This window comes from Myotis yumanensis, unplaced genomic scaffold (assembly GCF_028538775.1).
Source record: "Myotis yumanensis isolate MYYU_CA2020_CCGP unplaced genomic scaffold, mMyoYum1.0.hap1 SCAF_3, whole genome shotgun sequence".
In the NCBI taxonomy this organism is placed as follows: Eukaryota; Metazoa; Chordata; class Mammalia; order Chiroptera; family Vespertilionidae; genus Myotis; species Myotis yumanensis.
This window is the reverse complement of record NW_027223754.1, coordinates 146,381,856-146,397,823: the sequence shown is the minus strand read 5'-3', so window position 1 is coordinate 146,397,823 and position 15,968 is coordinate 146,381,856. Positions and strand designations below refer to the sequence as shown.

The 15,968-nt window shown below is 39.3% G+C and overlaps 1 protein-coding gene across 3 annotated transcripts in view; it reads right to left on the bottom strand.

Moving 5' to 3' along the window:
- The window catches only part of PTPRR (protein tyrosine phosphatase receptor type R), a 257,394-nt gene that overhangs the window by 112,213 nt on the left and 129,213 nt on the right, over positions 1 to 15,968 (bottom strand). For all 3 annotated transcript variants that reach the window (XM_070409730.1, XM_070409727.1, XM_070409729.1), the window contains exons 3-4: positions 10,365 to 10,478; positions 5,469 to 5,624 (exon numbers count right to left, since the gene is read on the bottom strand). In XM_070409730.1, the coding sequence (XP_070265831.1) occupies positions 5,469 to 5,624; positions 10,365 to 10,478 (270 nt within the window). The remainder of the gene's footprint in view (positions 1 to 5,468; positions 5,625 to 10,364; positions 10,479 to 15,968) is intronic.

Sequence of the window (15,968 nt, the reverse complement as noted above, 5' to 3'; positions counted from 1 at the left end):
GAGAAATAAATAGTAGTCATCACACACACAAAAAAGAAAGCCTTGAATAAAACCTGTTCTTGTGTCTGAACTTAGAAATCATTGCTAATTACCTTTGCGGCATTAAAAAAAAAGAAAGAAAGAAAGAAATACTTTCGCCCTAACCGATTTGGCTCAACGGATAGAGCGTCAGCCTGTGGACTCAAGGGTCCCAGGTTCGATTCGGGTCAAGGGCATGTACCTTGGTTGACGGTACATCCCCAGTGGGGAGTGTGCAGGAGGCAGCTGATCGATGTTTCTGGCTCTCTATCCCTCTCCCTTCCTCTTTGTAAAAAATCAATAAAATATATTTTAAAAAAAAGAATACTTTCACCATTTGTAAATTAGACAAAATGAAACATCTGCCTTGAAAAACGTTTTATGAAAACTTTTATTCTGGAACTCAATGAGTGGGGAGTTGAATAAGACAGAAAAGAGAGGGTCTGTTACATTAAATTAGTTAAATTGTGATTAAAAACAATTCGAGGGAGTCTTTTATTGCTTGAAATAGTTGAGTTTCCATTTCTTTTGCTTGTAAAACATTGATGTACTCACCATACCATCTTTCTAAGGCACAGACAACTTTGTGGATATAAGAAATGATTTTGAGATACATTTTTAAAATATGTAAATAGTAAGTGGATGGAGAATCTGGAAATACTTGATGAAATGATTGGAAACCAAGTATCTTTCTGGACAGGAAATCTTGGGTTCAGATGACAACTCATCTTTTACCCTTTAACCTCATCCAGATATATTTTATTCCAATGTGTTCATAAACATAGCTGGTAACTAATAAAAAAAACACTCCTGAAGAAATCAGGTATAAATATGTCAATGAGTTTTTTTGTTTTGTTTGTTTTTTGTGCAGGCAACTAAATAGCATCTATTGCTTGCTATAAAAGCCAACTAGTGAAGCCTTCAAGTAGGCAGCATAAACCTGTCAAATTTAAGTATCAGGATGTGAGCTTTAGTTAATGTAAAATGTGGTTCAAAAGGGGTGGTTAGGTGGGTGGTAAGAGATTCTGTGTTCCTAACCTGATCTGCTTCATTTCTTCTCTTCCTGCTGTAGTTATACACCTCCTGGAATAACAACATGTTCCTTTCCGTGTAAGACATATCTGTTTTGTTTTTCTTTTACCTAAAGCAGCGATGATGGAAGAATTAACCTCCCTCCCCCACTCTCCCACCCCCAGTTAGAAAGACACATGTTTTGTACTCCCAGAACTTAGTCACTGCACTTTCTTGGTAAATAGATTTCCTTCTGAGTCATGCTATTCCTGTGAGCACTACTATATTTGTACAGAGATCTAAAAAACTTGATAAGGGCAGGGTAATAAATGGAAAAGTTTGTTGTTAACATTCCACAAATCAAAAGAAGATAATTCATAAGACTCTCCCATCTAACCTTTGCATGAGGTTGAAATGATGCCTTTTATATTTTGTCAGGAGACTGGAGGTTCAATAGTTCAGAGACTCCATGGCCGGGTCAAGCCAATGCCGTTGTGTCACCTTTACATCTTATTTCAGATATTCTAATAATATTTCCCCTTTAACTATGTTGCATTGAAAGTTGTTGGGTTTTGTTTTGACTTATGGTTTAAAAATTGGGCATGTTCCTGTATCACTATATCAATGAGAATGGCTTCTCTATATCCCATTTAATAATTTGATGCACTATAGTTTTCTTGTTTGTTTGTTTTTTAAACCCATTCTGATCCCAGATGGTGGAAGAGATTCCCAAATGCTAGGAGATATAATATAGAGCATCGGTTCTCAACCTGTGGGTCGCGACCCCTTTGGGGATAGAACAACCCTTTCACAGGGGTCGCCTAAGACCATCAGAAAACACATATATAATTACATATTGTTTTTGTGATTAACCACTATGCTTTAATTATGTTCAATTTGTAACAATGGAATTGGGGATCACCACAACATGAGGAACTGTATTAAAGGGTCGCAGCATTAGGAAGGTTGAGAACCACTGATACAGAGGCTTTAGGTCACAGGGGTGGGGAACCTTTTTTCTGCCAAGGGTCATTTGGATATTTATAACATCATTCAAGGGCCATACAAAATTATCAGCTTCACAATCAGCCTGCTATATTTGGTCAAACATTTCATTAACCCACCCCTAATGCCATGGCAGGGCCAGAATAAATGATTTCGAGGGTCTTATACAGCCCGAGGGCCGGATGTTCCCTGCCCCTACGTAGGAGACATGGCTATTTAGGACAGATGAGTGAATAGAATGAGAACGGGGTAGAAATATTATAAGTTACCTGGTTAATTGATTGACTTGGGCAGATAAATGAGATGCAGCCTGCAGTAATGTGGTGGTACAGGACACACTTCCACTGTGCAGTACCCAGGTGAGCAGTTCGGTCTGAATGGTCTAACATATGTCAACATTGTTTTCCTCCTCAGCACTGTATGGCTGGGACTGTAATGCTTTAGACTGTTGGCTAATGTTCCTAGTTCTAGGGAACAATCACCAAACTCCCAGATTATGGCGTATGTTCATTTGATATGATTTTTTTCTCTTTGTAAATATTCTATGGAAGTATCAGTTGACACACTGGCCTGTTATTTAATGAAGGTAACTTCCTCCTTTGCAATATAAGACCTGTAAATCTGGAGTAATTTGCGACCGAACAAAAACAACCGAATCCTAAGTCATTTTTAGTGTGAATGCAAAACTCATTGTTTCAATGGATATTTACAAAAACTTTTAAAAATGGAAACTAAACTAATGAATTTAATTTTATTTTTCTGAGATTTGACTTATTAGGTATGAAGTCTAGTTTTATCTTTATGAGCATTTTAAAATAATATTTGTGTGCTAACAATGTTCTAGGTACTGTATAAAAATATTTTTTTAAAAAATTCCCCCCTCCCCCCCAAAAAACCAGACAATAAACAAAAGTAATTCTCTACTTGGTATTTTTCTTTCTGTCCCAAGAGTTTTTTTCTGATAAAAAAGTCAAGCAAATAAAGAAATGGCAACAACAAAAAACACATCCTTCCCTGAAAGAAGCTAATATAAGTTTAGGAATAGATGCTTTGAGACATGATTCACAATGTTCTGTGACTTATGCAAAGGATGAAAAACCAAAAAAAAATATTCATTTTTTTCCTCTTACTAAACATGCTCCCATGGCAGAGCTATAATTTTAGGATAAAAATGTGGAAGAATGGGTTGAGGCATAAGCTGTCATCACACACTAACCACAGCGATGAATAAAGAAGCGGGGAAACTCTTTATTGCGAATAGCTTGAACAACTATTCACAAATGCTTTGGCAGTGGTCCTCTGGACTGTCCATGTCTGAAGCCCCCCACGAGGGCACTAGCTCCCATTTCTGCATTTACGGCTTCAGGTCAGAGGGTAATGCTGGACCTCTTTTAAAAGTACCTGCAAAAGGCTCAATCAATTCATCCGTCCTTGATGAAATGCTCCTGATAGCCGATTAAAATACGTTTGAGCCTCCTGTAACATAATATTTCCGAGGGTCTAGCTTTCCTAGATTTATAGATTCCCACAGTTTCACCAGAAAATATTAAGTTTTGACCATCAAATACACTTTCACTATTAAAGTACAGACTGTGGTCTTATGGGCTAATAGTACTGTGATGAGAGTCAGGCTAAGCCCTTCACCTTTCACCGAGCTGGGGGCTGTTGGAGGACCCCCAAGTGTGTACTTGATATTAACTAGATTTTTGAATGGTGAGCTTCTCTTGGTTCACAAATCTGGATGACTCACTAAGTTGCCATATTCTTACAGCATTAAGAATAGTATTTAAACTCAGATTAAAGCAACAGGGGAGAATGCTTATGTAAACCACTGAAAGCTTACAGGAAGCAGAATAAAGTAATCCAAAGGTCTTTTTAAATTCTAAAGAACAGTCCTGGGAAAAATGTGTACAAGTCAGTCTGTGAAGGACCTGGACATATAGGTTGGGGTTTATTCATTTATTTTCTGACTTTGGATACCAGCAGCACAATGTTTGGCTACTTCTGTGCCCATTGAATACCAGACACTGAATGAAGACACCAAGGACACAGATGAAATGACATGGCATGTCTCTTGAGGAACCTGTAGTATAGAAATGGACTTGAAGACCAAGAGAGGATAAGGAGTTTTTATGCTAAGCTCAAGGAGAACACAAACCAATGAGCATTCACATCTAGGGAAGGCTTCGCTCTGTAGTAGACTGATCTTGATACATGAAAGGTGTGTAGAAGGATCAACGTATGCAAAACATGGAGGGAAGAGAAATATGGAGGTGTCATGGAACCTATTAAGTTTGGAATTGCCAAAGCAAAAACTAGGAGAGTGTTGTTGAACAGTTTATAAAGCCTTGCACACAAAGGATCATAGACCATATTGAGAAATGCATGCTTCATTTTGTAATATTTAGGAGGCCAAAGAGAACCATGACATTAGGAGGGCATGGCCAGATTTATTTTAGAAAGATTACTCTGGTGCCAAGAGAGAAAACACACTGCGTGTGTATGTTTGTGTGTGTGTGTGTGTGTGTGTGTGTGTGTGTGTGTGTGTGTAGGGCAGGGATCAGGGTGACACTAAATGCTGAAAGACCAATTCAATGATGAACATACATTTTCATTCTGCCAATCAATCCTGCATTCAAATATGTGTTCAGTGTCTCCTGTATAGGAGGATTTCCACAAATGTTTTAAAAATTAATTCATATTCCAAGTAGACAAAATAAGGACTATACCCATTTTTTTCTATACCCATTTTGGATATGAAGAAACTGAGCCTCAAAGAGGCTGACACCACACAAAGACTTAATCTCACAGAAATTAAATCACCTGCCCAGGGTCACACACACACATCTTAAGTGGTTTTTGGGTTTCAATCTTGTATCAAAGCCTTTAAAAAATATGTTTTTATTGATTTTTATTTTAGAGAGAGAAGAAGGGAGAGGGAGAGAGAGAAACATAGATCGGCTGCCTCCTGCTCACCCCCTACTAAAAATTGAGCCCCCAACCTGGGCATGTGCCCTGACAAGGAATTGAAGGAGTGAACTTTTGGTGCATGGGAGGCTCAACCAACTGAGCCATACCAGCCAGGGCTCAAACCAAAGCCTTTTATTCCACACCTGTGATATTTGCTGAAATGAGCAGCAATAAGCTTTCCTGAAAAGTGGGATTAGACTAAGAATCAAGATGTCTAGATTTTTAAAATATATTTTTATTAGAGGAAGGATGAGGGAGAGATAGAAACATCAATGATAGAATCATTGATCTGCTGCCTCCTGCACACCCCTACTGGGGATGGAGGCTGCAACTTGGGCATGTGCCCTTGACCAGAATCGAACCTGGGACCCTTCAGTCTCCAGGCTGACACTCTACCCACTGAGCCAAACTAGCCAGGGTCTGACTGCAGATTTTTAGATGAACTGTTCCATGCAACAACATACCTCAGGGGAAACTTCTGTGATTCCAAATTGGGATAAACTTTGATGCAAAACATTGGTATTAAGTGAACGCAGCACTTCCTCAGATGGCAGGGCGTCGGAGATGCCTCCTTTTCGGTTTATGGGAGACACGAAGAGTTCCACACTGTTCTTCTTTCCCTAGTAAAAGCAGGTTATTTGTACATGTTAATAGACATTTTCAAACATCTTTAGGAAGTACTCTTACCTTCTCTAGAAACACCACAGAAAGCTGGAACCCTAGAATCTTAAAAGGCATCGTGGAGATTACATTTATTAGTTATTCTCGGGTACACTTAAGACTACCAGTCCAGAGCCCAAAGTCTTCAAGTGGCCTTCTTTCAAGTAATTGACACCTCAAGATTTGTAATTTTATATTTCATTGGATGCTGGTTTATTTTCCGCTCCATATTGTAATTAAATATTTTCCTACACCACTATTTATGCCCCCTAAGCCCTCCTCCACCTCCACCTCCACCTCCACCTCCACCTCCACCTCCACCTCCATCCACCTTCCTCTCCCCTCCACACTCACCACACCATTGTCCATGAGTTCTTTCTTTCTGTTTTTCCTTTGTTGCTCAATCCCTCCATGCCCCCTGCCTCCCCCCAGAGCTGTCAGACTGCTCTCTATTTATGAGTCTCTCTATTTTCTTTGTTTTGAAATATACTGTTCAGATGTTCCCTGAGTAATTGTGTTTAAAGAAGCATTATAAAATCAAATGAATGAAAGAAAGCCTAATGCAATAGTACAGTTATTAGACATTGCCACTCCATTTTTTCCTTATAACTTGTATTTCTGGAAGGCTGGAATCACTAAGGAAGGTGATGTTACATGAACTTTGAAGTTGCTTCCCTGATTCTGTTCTTCACCTCAAACGCCACACTCTTAAAGTCTATCCCTTGGGTAGAAATGCAGGATACTTTCCTATTAGTATTGCCCCATTAGCTGAAATGCAGAGAGAGGATTTTTTTTTCCTACCATAAATGGCAGATAGGACACATAAAAAATAAACACACCACGGAAATCTATCAGAGTCTCTTTAAAAGTTATATATACCACGTACTTATGGACGGAATTATTGCTAGTCTTTTCTTTTTGACATGGAGTGCTCTCATGTTAGAAAATTTTCCTTTAATGCCACTTACCAGAAGTTCAGCCAGGTATAAAATACTACTAGCAATCCAGAAAACAAAACACATTTCCGTGTTTGCAGGGAACAACAGACAATGACTAAGTATAGCATAATACTGATGTCCAACGTGTTTATAATAATTTAAATAGTTTATGATCTAATAACAACAGTAGCGAGACTAGAGCACTTGTTTTCTGCCTAACACACTCTTATGTGCCTTAAATCTGTTATCTCATTTAATGCTCAAAACCCCTCCCGGACAAAGGTGTTATAGTTCTCTCCATTTTGCAATTGAAGACACATAAGTAGGTTGCCTGCAGTCATACAGCTAGGAGATGGCCGAGCTGGAAACGGGGTATGGTTATGTCTCCAAAGTAGATGCTCTTCATCACCACTTCTGCTCTTTCCTACACCACTATTTATGCCCCCTAAGGTGTAGGAGACATACGGTTATGTCTCCAAAGTAGATGCTCTGCTACCTTGGGTATCACCATAACTCTACCCATTATAATAACTGCTCCTAGAAACAGGTGTGATAAATGCCACCAACATTCTCCGGGGATATGCGTGTCGTGTTCCTGCCTTTTTACCCCTGCAAAGAGCTATATATATATAGTCTAGAGCTAAGACATCTTTAGTACCTACATCTCTATGTCTTCTCATTAAAATAAGATACTTTGGATATAAAACCCATTTCCCTCTTTCAGGGCACTAGGAAATAGTGTATTTCCTCTTCTATGGTACTGAGCTAAAAATTTTGGTTTTTAAATGTATTTGATCCAAGAAAATAGTTGACTTAGAGAATAAAGTCACACACACACACATAACAATGAAAAGAAACAAAATCCCTAAACCAAAGTAAAAAGCAAATTCTTCTCCGTAGCTGGACACGAGGATGTTGATTCAGTAGAAAGTTGAGCTCCAGCAGGAGAATCAGAATGCAAGGCAAGGGGACTGTGCGGCCCTGGCTTGAGTTCCCACTGCAGTGGAAATTAAGAACAATTGTAAAACTGCAAGATGATTCCAAAGTCCCTTTTCACAGGAACTTTGGATAATTAGCTTTTTACAAAGAGAAAGTCATCCGTTTTGAATTTGCCTTTCTCTGCCTTTGCTCATGCCTGCCTTCAGGTGCAGATGGGAACAAGTGGTGGGATGACATCAAGGTTCCCAAACACTGAGAAAAGCGGGGAAGGAAGGGTGTGGGTGATTGATTGATAGATGGGTCTAAAGTGGGCTCTATTCATAAATCCCTCTGGGTTTGCCTCATTCCCACCCCACATACCTATCCAAGTTTTCTCCAGGCTTTTCAGAACCATCTATTCTTGCATTCCATTTGGAGTGCTGTCCTCAAGGATTGGTTTTCCTTTATTTTTAACCAAAGTCCTGTCTGTGCATTCAGTATCTTCATCCTATTGCTATCCTTGAAGGGGTTTTCATAGATGCCGCATGGAGACAATGTTTTAACTGATGCAGAAGGCTTAACTTTTAGGAAGAAGGGGAGAATCGAAGATGGCGGCATAGGTAAACACCGGAGACTGCTGCCACAAACAACCACTTCAAAACTACAACTAAAAGACGGAACGGACATCAACCAGAACCACAGGAAGGCTGGCTGAGGAGAGACTCTTCAACTAGAAGGAAAAACAACAGCATTACGAGGCTCAGAAGAGGCACAGTGTGGAAAATTTAAAGGTACGGTGGTGCGCGTGCAAAGCGGGCTGGTGGCTGAGGGCGCGGTTGTTGTTTTCAATCAGGAGGGAGTCTCAGACTCTGGGCTACAGATCCGGGCGAGTCTCTAGGGACCCAGACTCAAACGGGAGAAGCGGGACTGTCTGGCTACGGTCCCTCCGAGGTTTGCAGCGGTTGCTGGGACAGAGAGGCGGAGCCCCTGGGGACGGACTGAGAGCAGCCATAGCTGCTCCCTCCCCCCGCCCTGTTGATCCCGCCCCGCCCAAGCCCTGCGCAGAGCCATTTGCTGGATCGCCTCAGGCAAAGGCTAGATTAGCACCTCCCCAGAGGACTGAAGTTTTCCCACAGTTGATTCTCACAGCCAGTCGGCCTGGTGGTCAAATCCCTCTAGTATTAACTACAACAATTAAGGCTTAACTAGAACAAGACTGTGCACAAAGACCACAAGGGGGTGCACCAAGAAAGCATAAAAGATTCGGAGACAAAAAAACATGACAGAAATGGAGGATATGGAGCTAAAAATCACAATTTTGAGGGCTTGCAATAAACTTGAGCAGAGCCTCACGAAAACTAATGAGACCCTCGATGCTACGATAAAGAAATTAGAAAGTAAGCATACACGGACTGAAATAAAGAATATTATACCCAATAGCAGACCAGAGGAGCACAAGAATCAAACCAAAGATTTGAAAGCAAAAAACACCCAACTGGAAAAGCAAAATGAAAAAAGAATCCGAAAGTGTGAAGATAGTGTAAGGAGCCTCTGGGACAGCTTCAAGCGGACTAATATCAGAATAATAGGAGTGCCAGAAGATGAGAGACAGCAAGATATTGAAAACCTATTTGAAGAAATAATGGCAGAAAACTTCCCCCACCTGGTGAAAGAAATGGACTTACAGGTCCAAGAAGCGCAGAGAACCCCAAACAAAAGGAATCCAAAGAGGACCACACCAAGACACATCATCATTAAAATGCCAAGAGCAAAAGACAAAGAGAGAATCTTAAAAGCAGCAAGAGAAAGAAACCCAGTTACCTACAAGGGAATACCCATACGACTGTCAGCTGATTTCTCAACGGAAACTTTGCAGGCCAGAAGGGAATGGCAAGAAATATTCAAAGTGATGAATACCAAGAACCTACAACCAAGATTACTTTATCCAGCAAAGCTATCATTCAGAATTGAAGGTCAGATAAAGAGCTTCACAGATAAGGAAAAGCTAAAGGAGTACATCACCACTAAACCAGTATTATACGAAATGCTGAACGGTATCCTTTAAGAAGAGGAAGAAGAAAAAGGTAAAGATACAAATTGTGAACAACAAACATGCATCTATCAACAAGTGAATCTAAAAATCAAGTGAATAAATAATCTGATGTACAGAATGAACTGGTGATTATAATGAATCAGGGACATAGAAAGGGAATGGACAGACTATTCTTGGGGGGGAAAGGGGAATGGGAGATGCAGGAAGGGACTGGACAAAAATCGTGCACCTATGGATGAGGACAGTGGGTGGGGAGTGAGGGCGGAGGGTGGGGCGGGAACTGGAAGGAGGGGAGTTATGGGGGGGGGGGGAAGAGGAACAAATGTAATCTGAACAATAAAGATTTAATTTAAAAAAAATAAAATAAAATAAAAAAGAAAAAAAAACTTTTAGGAAGAATGTTTTGGGTGTATGTCAGGTTGGTGAGACTAGTATGTTGGGCCCCTCTATTCATACCTACCGGGGTACAAGCCTTGAACTATGAAAGGGTTGATAAACTTTTTCTGTCAAGGGCCAGAGAGTAAGTATTTTAACCTTTGATCTAGCCAAACAATTGGTTAGAATGACTCAGCTCTGTCACTGTAACATGAAAGTAGTCATAGTCAATATGTAAACAAGTGACTGTGGCTTATTGCAATAAAACTTTCTTTACCCAAACCACTGGTATGCTAGATTTGGCTCAGGGGCCATAGAACTATAGAATGGGTGTTTTAAATTATTGTTCTTTATTATTGAGACCTTCAAAAAAAGATCCAAGCCTGTTCTGGAAATGTGAAATGGAGGCATCTTACAATGAGGCGATTGATGTGCACTTGCTGGGGTAAGAGTCCTAACGCAGCCGCCACTCCCTGGCGGAATATTCGGAGCAAGGTTATGTTCAGCTTGTTGACATCCATTTGCAGTGTCTGGGGAAAAAAAAGAAATTCAAATTATAGTTAAATGTTTGGTTCAGGATATTCAGTTCCTGACTGATGACTGACCAGAACAGTTTCTGTGACTTTGATAAATTTACACTCATGGTGCTTTGTTGCATTTTTAATGGAGATAACATTATAGGGATATTTTATGTGAAATTGTAAATGGTGTCAGTTAAAAAGACGGTCCACTGTATAATAATGCAATTTGTCTAGTTACAATCAATAAGGTATATCCATGATCAATTCATAAAGAGTTTCACTCAAATGTATGTTGGTTTAGCTTGATTTCAATCCCAGATTACAGAATGGAGTATGGGGCCAGGTGTGTTTCAGCAATCCAAGCTGAAGGACAGCTGTAATTTGTGTTCACACACAGTCCCAGGCAAGAAGATGCGGTGTCAGTCCCATCACACCAGACTTGGCAGTTTCTCTGTATAGTGATTGGATGCCAATGCAAGGCAAAGAATGAGGTGCAATAACGCATTTAGAAACTCTGGTAAAGAAATCAATGGTACTGATGATTTGACAATTCTTATTCAGCTGTTTTGGCAAACACTCTTAATTTTTAAGTTGTTTTGGAAAAAGATAACTAAACATTTAAAAATTCCTAAAATACAAACAAGTTATAAAATTAATAATATAGCCTTTATTGAAGTCATGGGTGCCATTCATACACCTAAACTGTAAATTATTATTTTAAAAATGCATCATAATCATTTGAGATATCACATAAGATGGGGAAAACAAATTTTTATGCATTTAATCTATAATAATAAAAGCATAATATGCTAATTAGACCAGACGTCCTTCCAGACGACCTTCTGGACGAAGCCAGGGCTGTGAGGGAAGCCTGGGTCCTGGGTGCCGCAGGAAGCCAGTGCCAGCAGCCGAGGGAAGGAAGACCTACTCTTGCACAAGTTTCGTGCATCTGGCCTCTAGTACATATATATTTGATAAGATTTTTTTACCCCCTTCACCTTTCTTCCATCCTCTACCCTGTTTCTGCCTGTTTCAATGAGCTTTATTTTTTATACTTCACATAAAAGAGAAATCATTTAGTATTTGTCTTTGTCTGTCTAGACTTATTTCACCTAGCATAATGAATGCCCTTGAGGTCCATCCATATTGGAGCAAATGGCAAAGTTTCATTTTTTGTGTGACTGAATATTATTCTATGTAGATGTAGATGTAGATGTAGATATAGATAGATATAGATATCACAAATTCTTTATACATTTATCCATCCACAGACTCTTAGATTGTTTCCATATCTTGGCAGCTGTAAGCAATGCTGCAATGAACATGGAGTGCATATACCTTTCCAATTTAGTTTTTTCATTTTCGTCAGGTAAATACCCAGAGGTGGAATTGCTGGATCATATGCTGGTTCTATTTTTAAAATTTTGAGGCATCTCCATACTGTTTTCCATAGTGGCTACCCCAACTGATTTTCCTACCAAGAGTGCTCAAGGTTTCCCTTTTCTCCCCACCTTCACCAACACTTGTGATTTCTTGTCCTTTTTTATAATAGCCATTCTAACATGTGTTAGGTGATATCCCATTGTGATTTTGATTTGCATTTCCTTTATGATTAATGATGTTGATCATCTTTTCATGTACCTGTTGTCCATCTTTGGAAAAATGTCTGTTCGTATCTTCTGCCCATTTTTAAATTGGAATTTTTTTGGTTGCTGAGTTGTATGAGTTCTTTGAATTTTGGATATTAACCTTTTATCAGATAAATAATTTGCAAATATTTTCTCCCATTCAGTAGGTTGCCTTTTTATTTTGTCAACTGCTTGCTTTGCTGTGCAGAATATTTTTAGTTTGATGTAGTCCCACTTGTTTATTTTTACTTTTGTTTTGTTTTAAGTTTTGGTGCCAAATTAAAAATATAATTGCCGAGGTCTACGTCAAAGAGTTAACCACATGTTGTCTTCTAAGAGTTTTATGCTTTCAGATATTATCTTCTAGTCTTTAATCCATTTTTCAGTTAACTTTTGCATATGGTATAACATAATGATCCCAATTCATATTTTTCTATGTGGCTGTTCAGTTTTCCCAACACTATTTATTGAAAAGACTTTCCTTTCCCCATTGTATATTCTTGGCTTCTTTGCCATAAATTATCTGTGGGTTTATTTCTGGACTCTCCGTTCTTTTCCATTGAGTTATGTGTCTGTTTTTATGCAAAAACCATGCTGTTTTAATTACTATAGCTTTGTAATAGAATATGAAATTAGGGGTTGTGATACCTCCCTGATTGCTCTTCTTTATCAACATTGCTTTGGCTATTCAGTGTCCTTTGTGGTTCCATATAACTTTTTGGAGTTTTTATTCTATTTCTGTGAATAATGACATTGGAAGTTTGATAAAGATTGCATTGAATCTGTAGATTGCTTTAAGCAGTATGGAAATTTTAACAATGTTAATTTTTCCAACACATGAGCACAAAATACCTTTCAATTTTTGTGTGTGCATCCTCTTAAATTTCTTTACTTACTATCTTGCAGTTTTAAGCATCCATGTCTGTACCTCTTTGGTTAAATTTACTCTCAGGTATTTTTTAAATGAAATTATAAACAGAATTTTTTTTCTTAATTTCACTATCATATAGTTCATTATTAGTGTATAAAAATGCAACAGACTTTTTTGTATTGATTTTGTAACCTACAACATTATTGAATTAATTTATTAATTTTTAACAGTTTTTTGATAGAGTCTTTAGGGTTTTCCATATATAATATCATGTAATCAGTAAATAGTGACAGTTTTACTTTTTATCCAATTTAGATGCCCATTATTTTTTATTTTTTTCTTGCCTAATTGATCTGGCTAGGACTTCCATTATCATGTTGAATATAAGTAGTGAGAGTGAGCATCCTAACCTTGTTCCTGATCTTAGAAGAGCTTTCTCTGTTTTTCATCATCTCTTCCAGTATATATAAAAGCCTAAGCCACTGTTATGTCGGAACAACCAGAATGACTGGAACAACCAGTTGCTATGATGCACACTGACCACCAGGGGGCAGATGGTCAATGCAGAGCTGCTCCCAGCCCACAGGCTCCGATCGCCAATGGGGCCTACTGGCCAGCGTTCTGGTCCCCCTGGCCAGCAGGCCCTGATTGTGGCTGGGTCCTGTGGCTGGGATGGGGAACCAGGACTTGGTGGCAGCAGATGCAGCCCCTTTCCTAGGGGAGCCGAGGGCCGGCTCCCTCCTTGGGGCTGGCAGCCAACCTCCTGGGTCCCTCCCTTTGTTCTTCCCCTGGCTGGCAGGCCCTGATCAGCCCACTGCCCACCCGCCTTGGTGGTGGTTGTCCCCTCCCCCAGGCTGGCAGGTCCCGATTGCCCGATCAGGGCCAGGCCTGGGCTGGGACAGGGAACCGGCAGCAGACGCAGGAAGGAGGAGGGGGAAGGTGGGGAACCTTGAGGTGGTGGCAAGGGAAGGAGGAGGCAGGGAGGCAGGGAACCTGATTGGCTCTGATCACAGGCCAGGCCTAGGGACCTCACCTGTGCATGAATTTCATACACTGGGCCTCTAGTTGAATATAATGTTAGCTGTGGATCTGTCATATATGACCTTTATTATGCTGAGGTAAGTTCCCTCTAAACCCTCTTTGTTGAGTTTTTCATAAATGTTGAATTTTGTCAAATGCTCTCTCTACATTTATTGATATGACATATGATTTTTATCCTTAATTTTGTTAATGTGGTATATAACATTGACTGATTTGCAGATGTTGAACCATCTTTGCAAATCTGTAATAAGTTCCACTTGATCATGGTGTAACATATTTTTGTTATCCTCAGCTGAATATATAGTTTTATTGATTTTTAGAGAGAGAGGAAGGGGGAGAGAGGTATAGAGAGAGAGAGAGAAGGAAACATCAATTGGTTGCCTCCTGTAAACTTTCTGACTTGGGATTGAACCCAAAACCTAGGTATGTGCCCTCACCAGGAATTGAACATGCAGCCTTTTGGTATATGGGACAATGCTCCAACCAACTGAACAACTGACCAAGGATGGTATAACATCCTTTTAATGTATTGTTGAATTTAGTTTGCTAATATTTTTTGTTGTGGATTTTTGCATCTATGTTCATCAGGGATAGTGACCTGTAATTTTCTTTTCTGGTGACAACCTTGTCTGGTTTTTATATCAGGGTAATGCTGGCTTCATAAAGTGAGTTTAGAAAAGTTCCCTACTCTTCTCTTTTTAGTAAGAATTTGAAAAAGATTAGTATTAACTCTGTTTTTGAATGTTTGGTAGAATTCACCAAGGAAACCATCTGGTCCTGGACTTTGTTTATTAGGAAGTTTTTGATTATTGATTCAATCTCCTTACTATGAATCAATCTGGTCAGACTTTCTATTTCTTCATAATTCACTTACGGTAAATTGTATGTTTCTAGGAATTTATCCATTATTTATAGGTTGTCCAATTTGTTGACATATTAAATTGTTCCTAGTAGTCTCTTATAATCCTTTATATTTTTGTGGTATCAGTTGTAATAGCTCCTTGCTTATTTTTTATTTTTTAATAATGCAGTTATAAATATTTATGCATTTATTATATATTTATAGTGCTTAATTCATAAACTGGATCATAGTAGGTTATCAATAACTGTTGGATGGCTGCAGCATCATTTTTTCTATAAATTTAGGCACACTTCTATGTATACACTTCTCTGATGGGGAGATTGGCTTACAAGTGTAAACTACTCTAGTATAAGAACTTTTACAAGGGCTTTCTCCCAATTAGATCTAAAAGGAGAATGATACTGCTTCAAGATTTTATTATCTTCTTAGGAAACAATACATTTTCTATCCATAAAGTTGGTACAAAATAAATGACTGGAAACTGGACCAAATGCTTAATGCTACAAGAATCAGAGGGACCTGGGGAGGTCAAAAGAGGGCTAGTGGTTACAGTAGACATGGTGGACCCTACTGAAGCTCCAGAGTGCCCTGTACCGTAGGCTCTTCTCCTGCTTCCATGAGGAAGGGGTCATAGAGTTCCGTCATGTTAGAGCTGAAACTGGGCTGCTTGGGAAAATTTGCGTTCCAGAAAAGGGCACACCTTTCAAAAACTCTACCTAACTGCCCAAGTAAGAGATACACTTTGCTTCTGGAGAGAGGGGGAAAGAATCCTGTTGGGAATCGGTAGAAAAGCTACTTCAAAAGCAACACTTTCAGTGACACATTTTTTATTAAATAAAAACTAACTAATAGCTCTAGCCACTTTGGCTCAGGGGATAGAACGACAGCCTACAGATTGAAGAGCCCGAGGTTCGATTCAGGTCAAGGGCACATGCCCAGGTTGCGGGCTCAATTCCCAGTGGGGGGGGGGGGGGCATGCAGGAGGCAGCCAATCAATGATTCTGTCATAATTGATGTTTCCATCACTCTCTTCCTCTCTGAAATAAATTTTATATATATATATATATATATATATATATATATATATATATTTACAT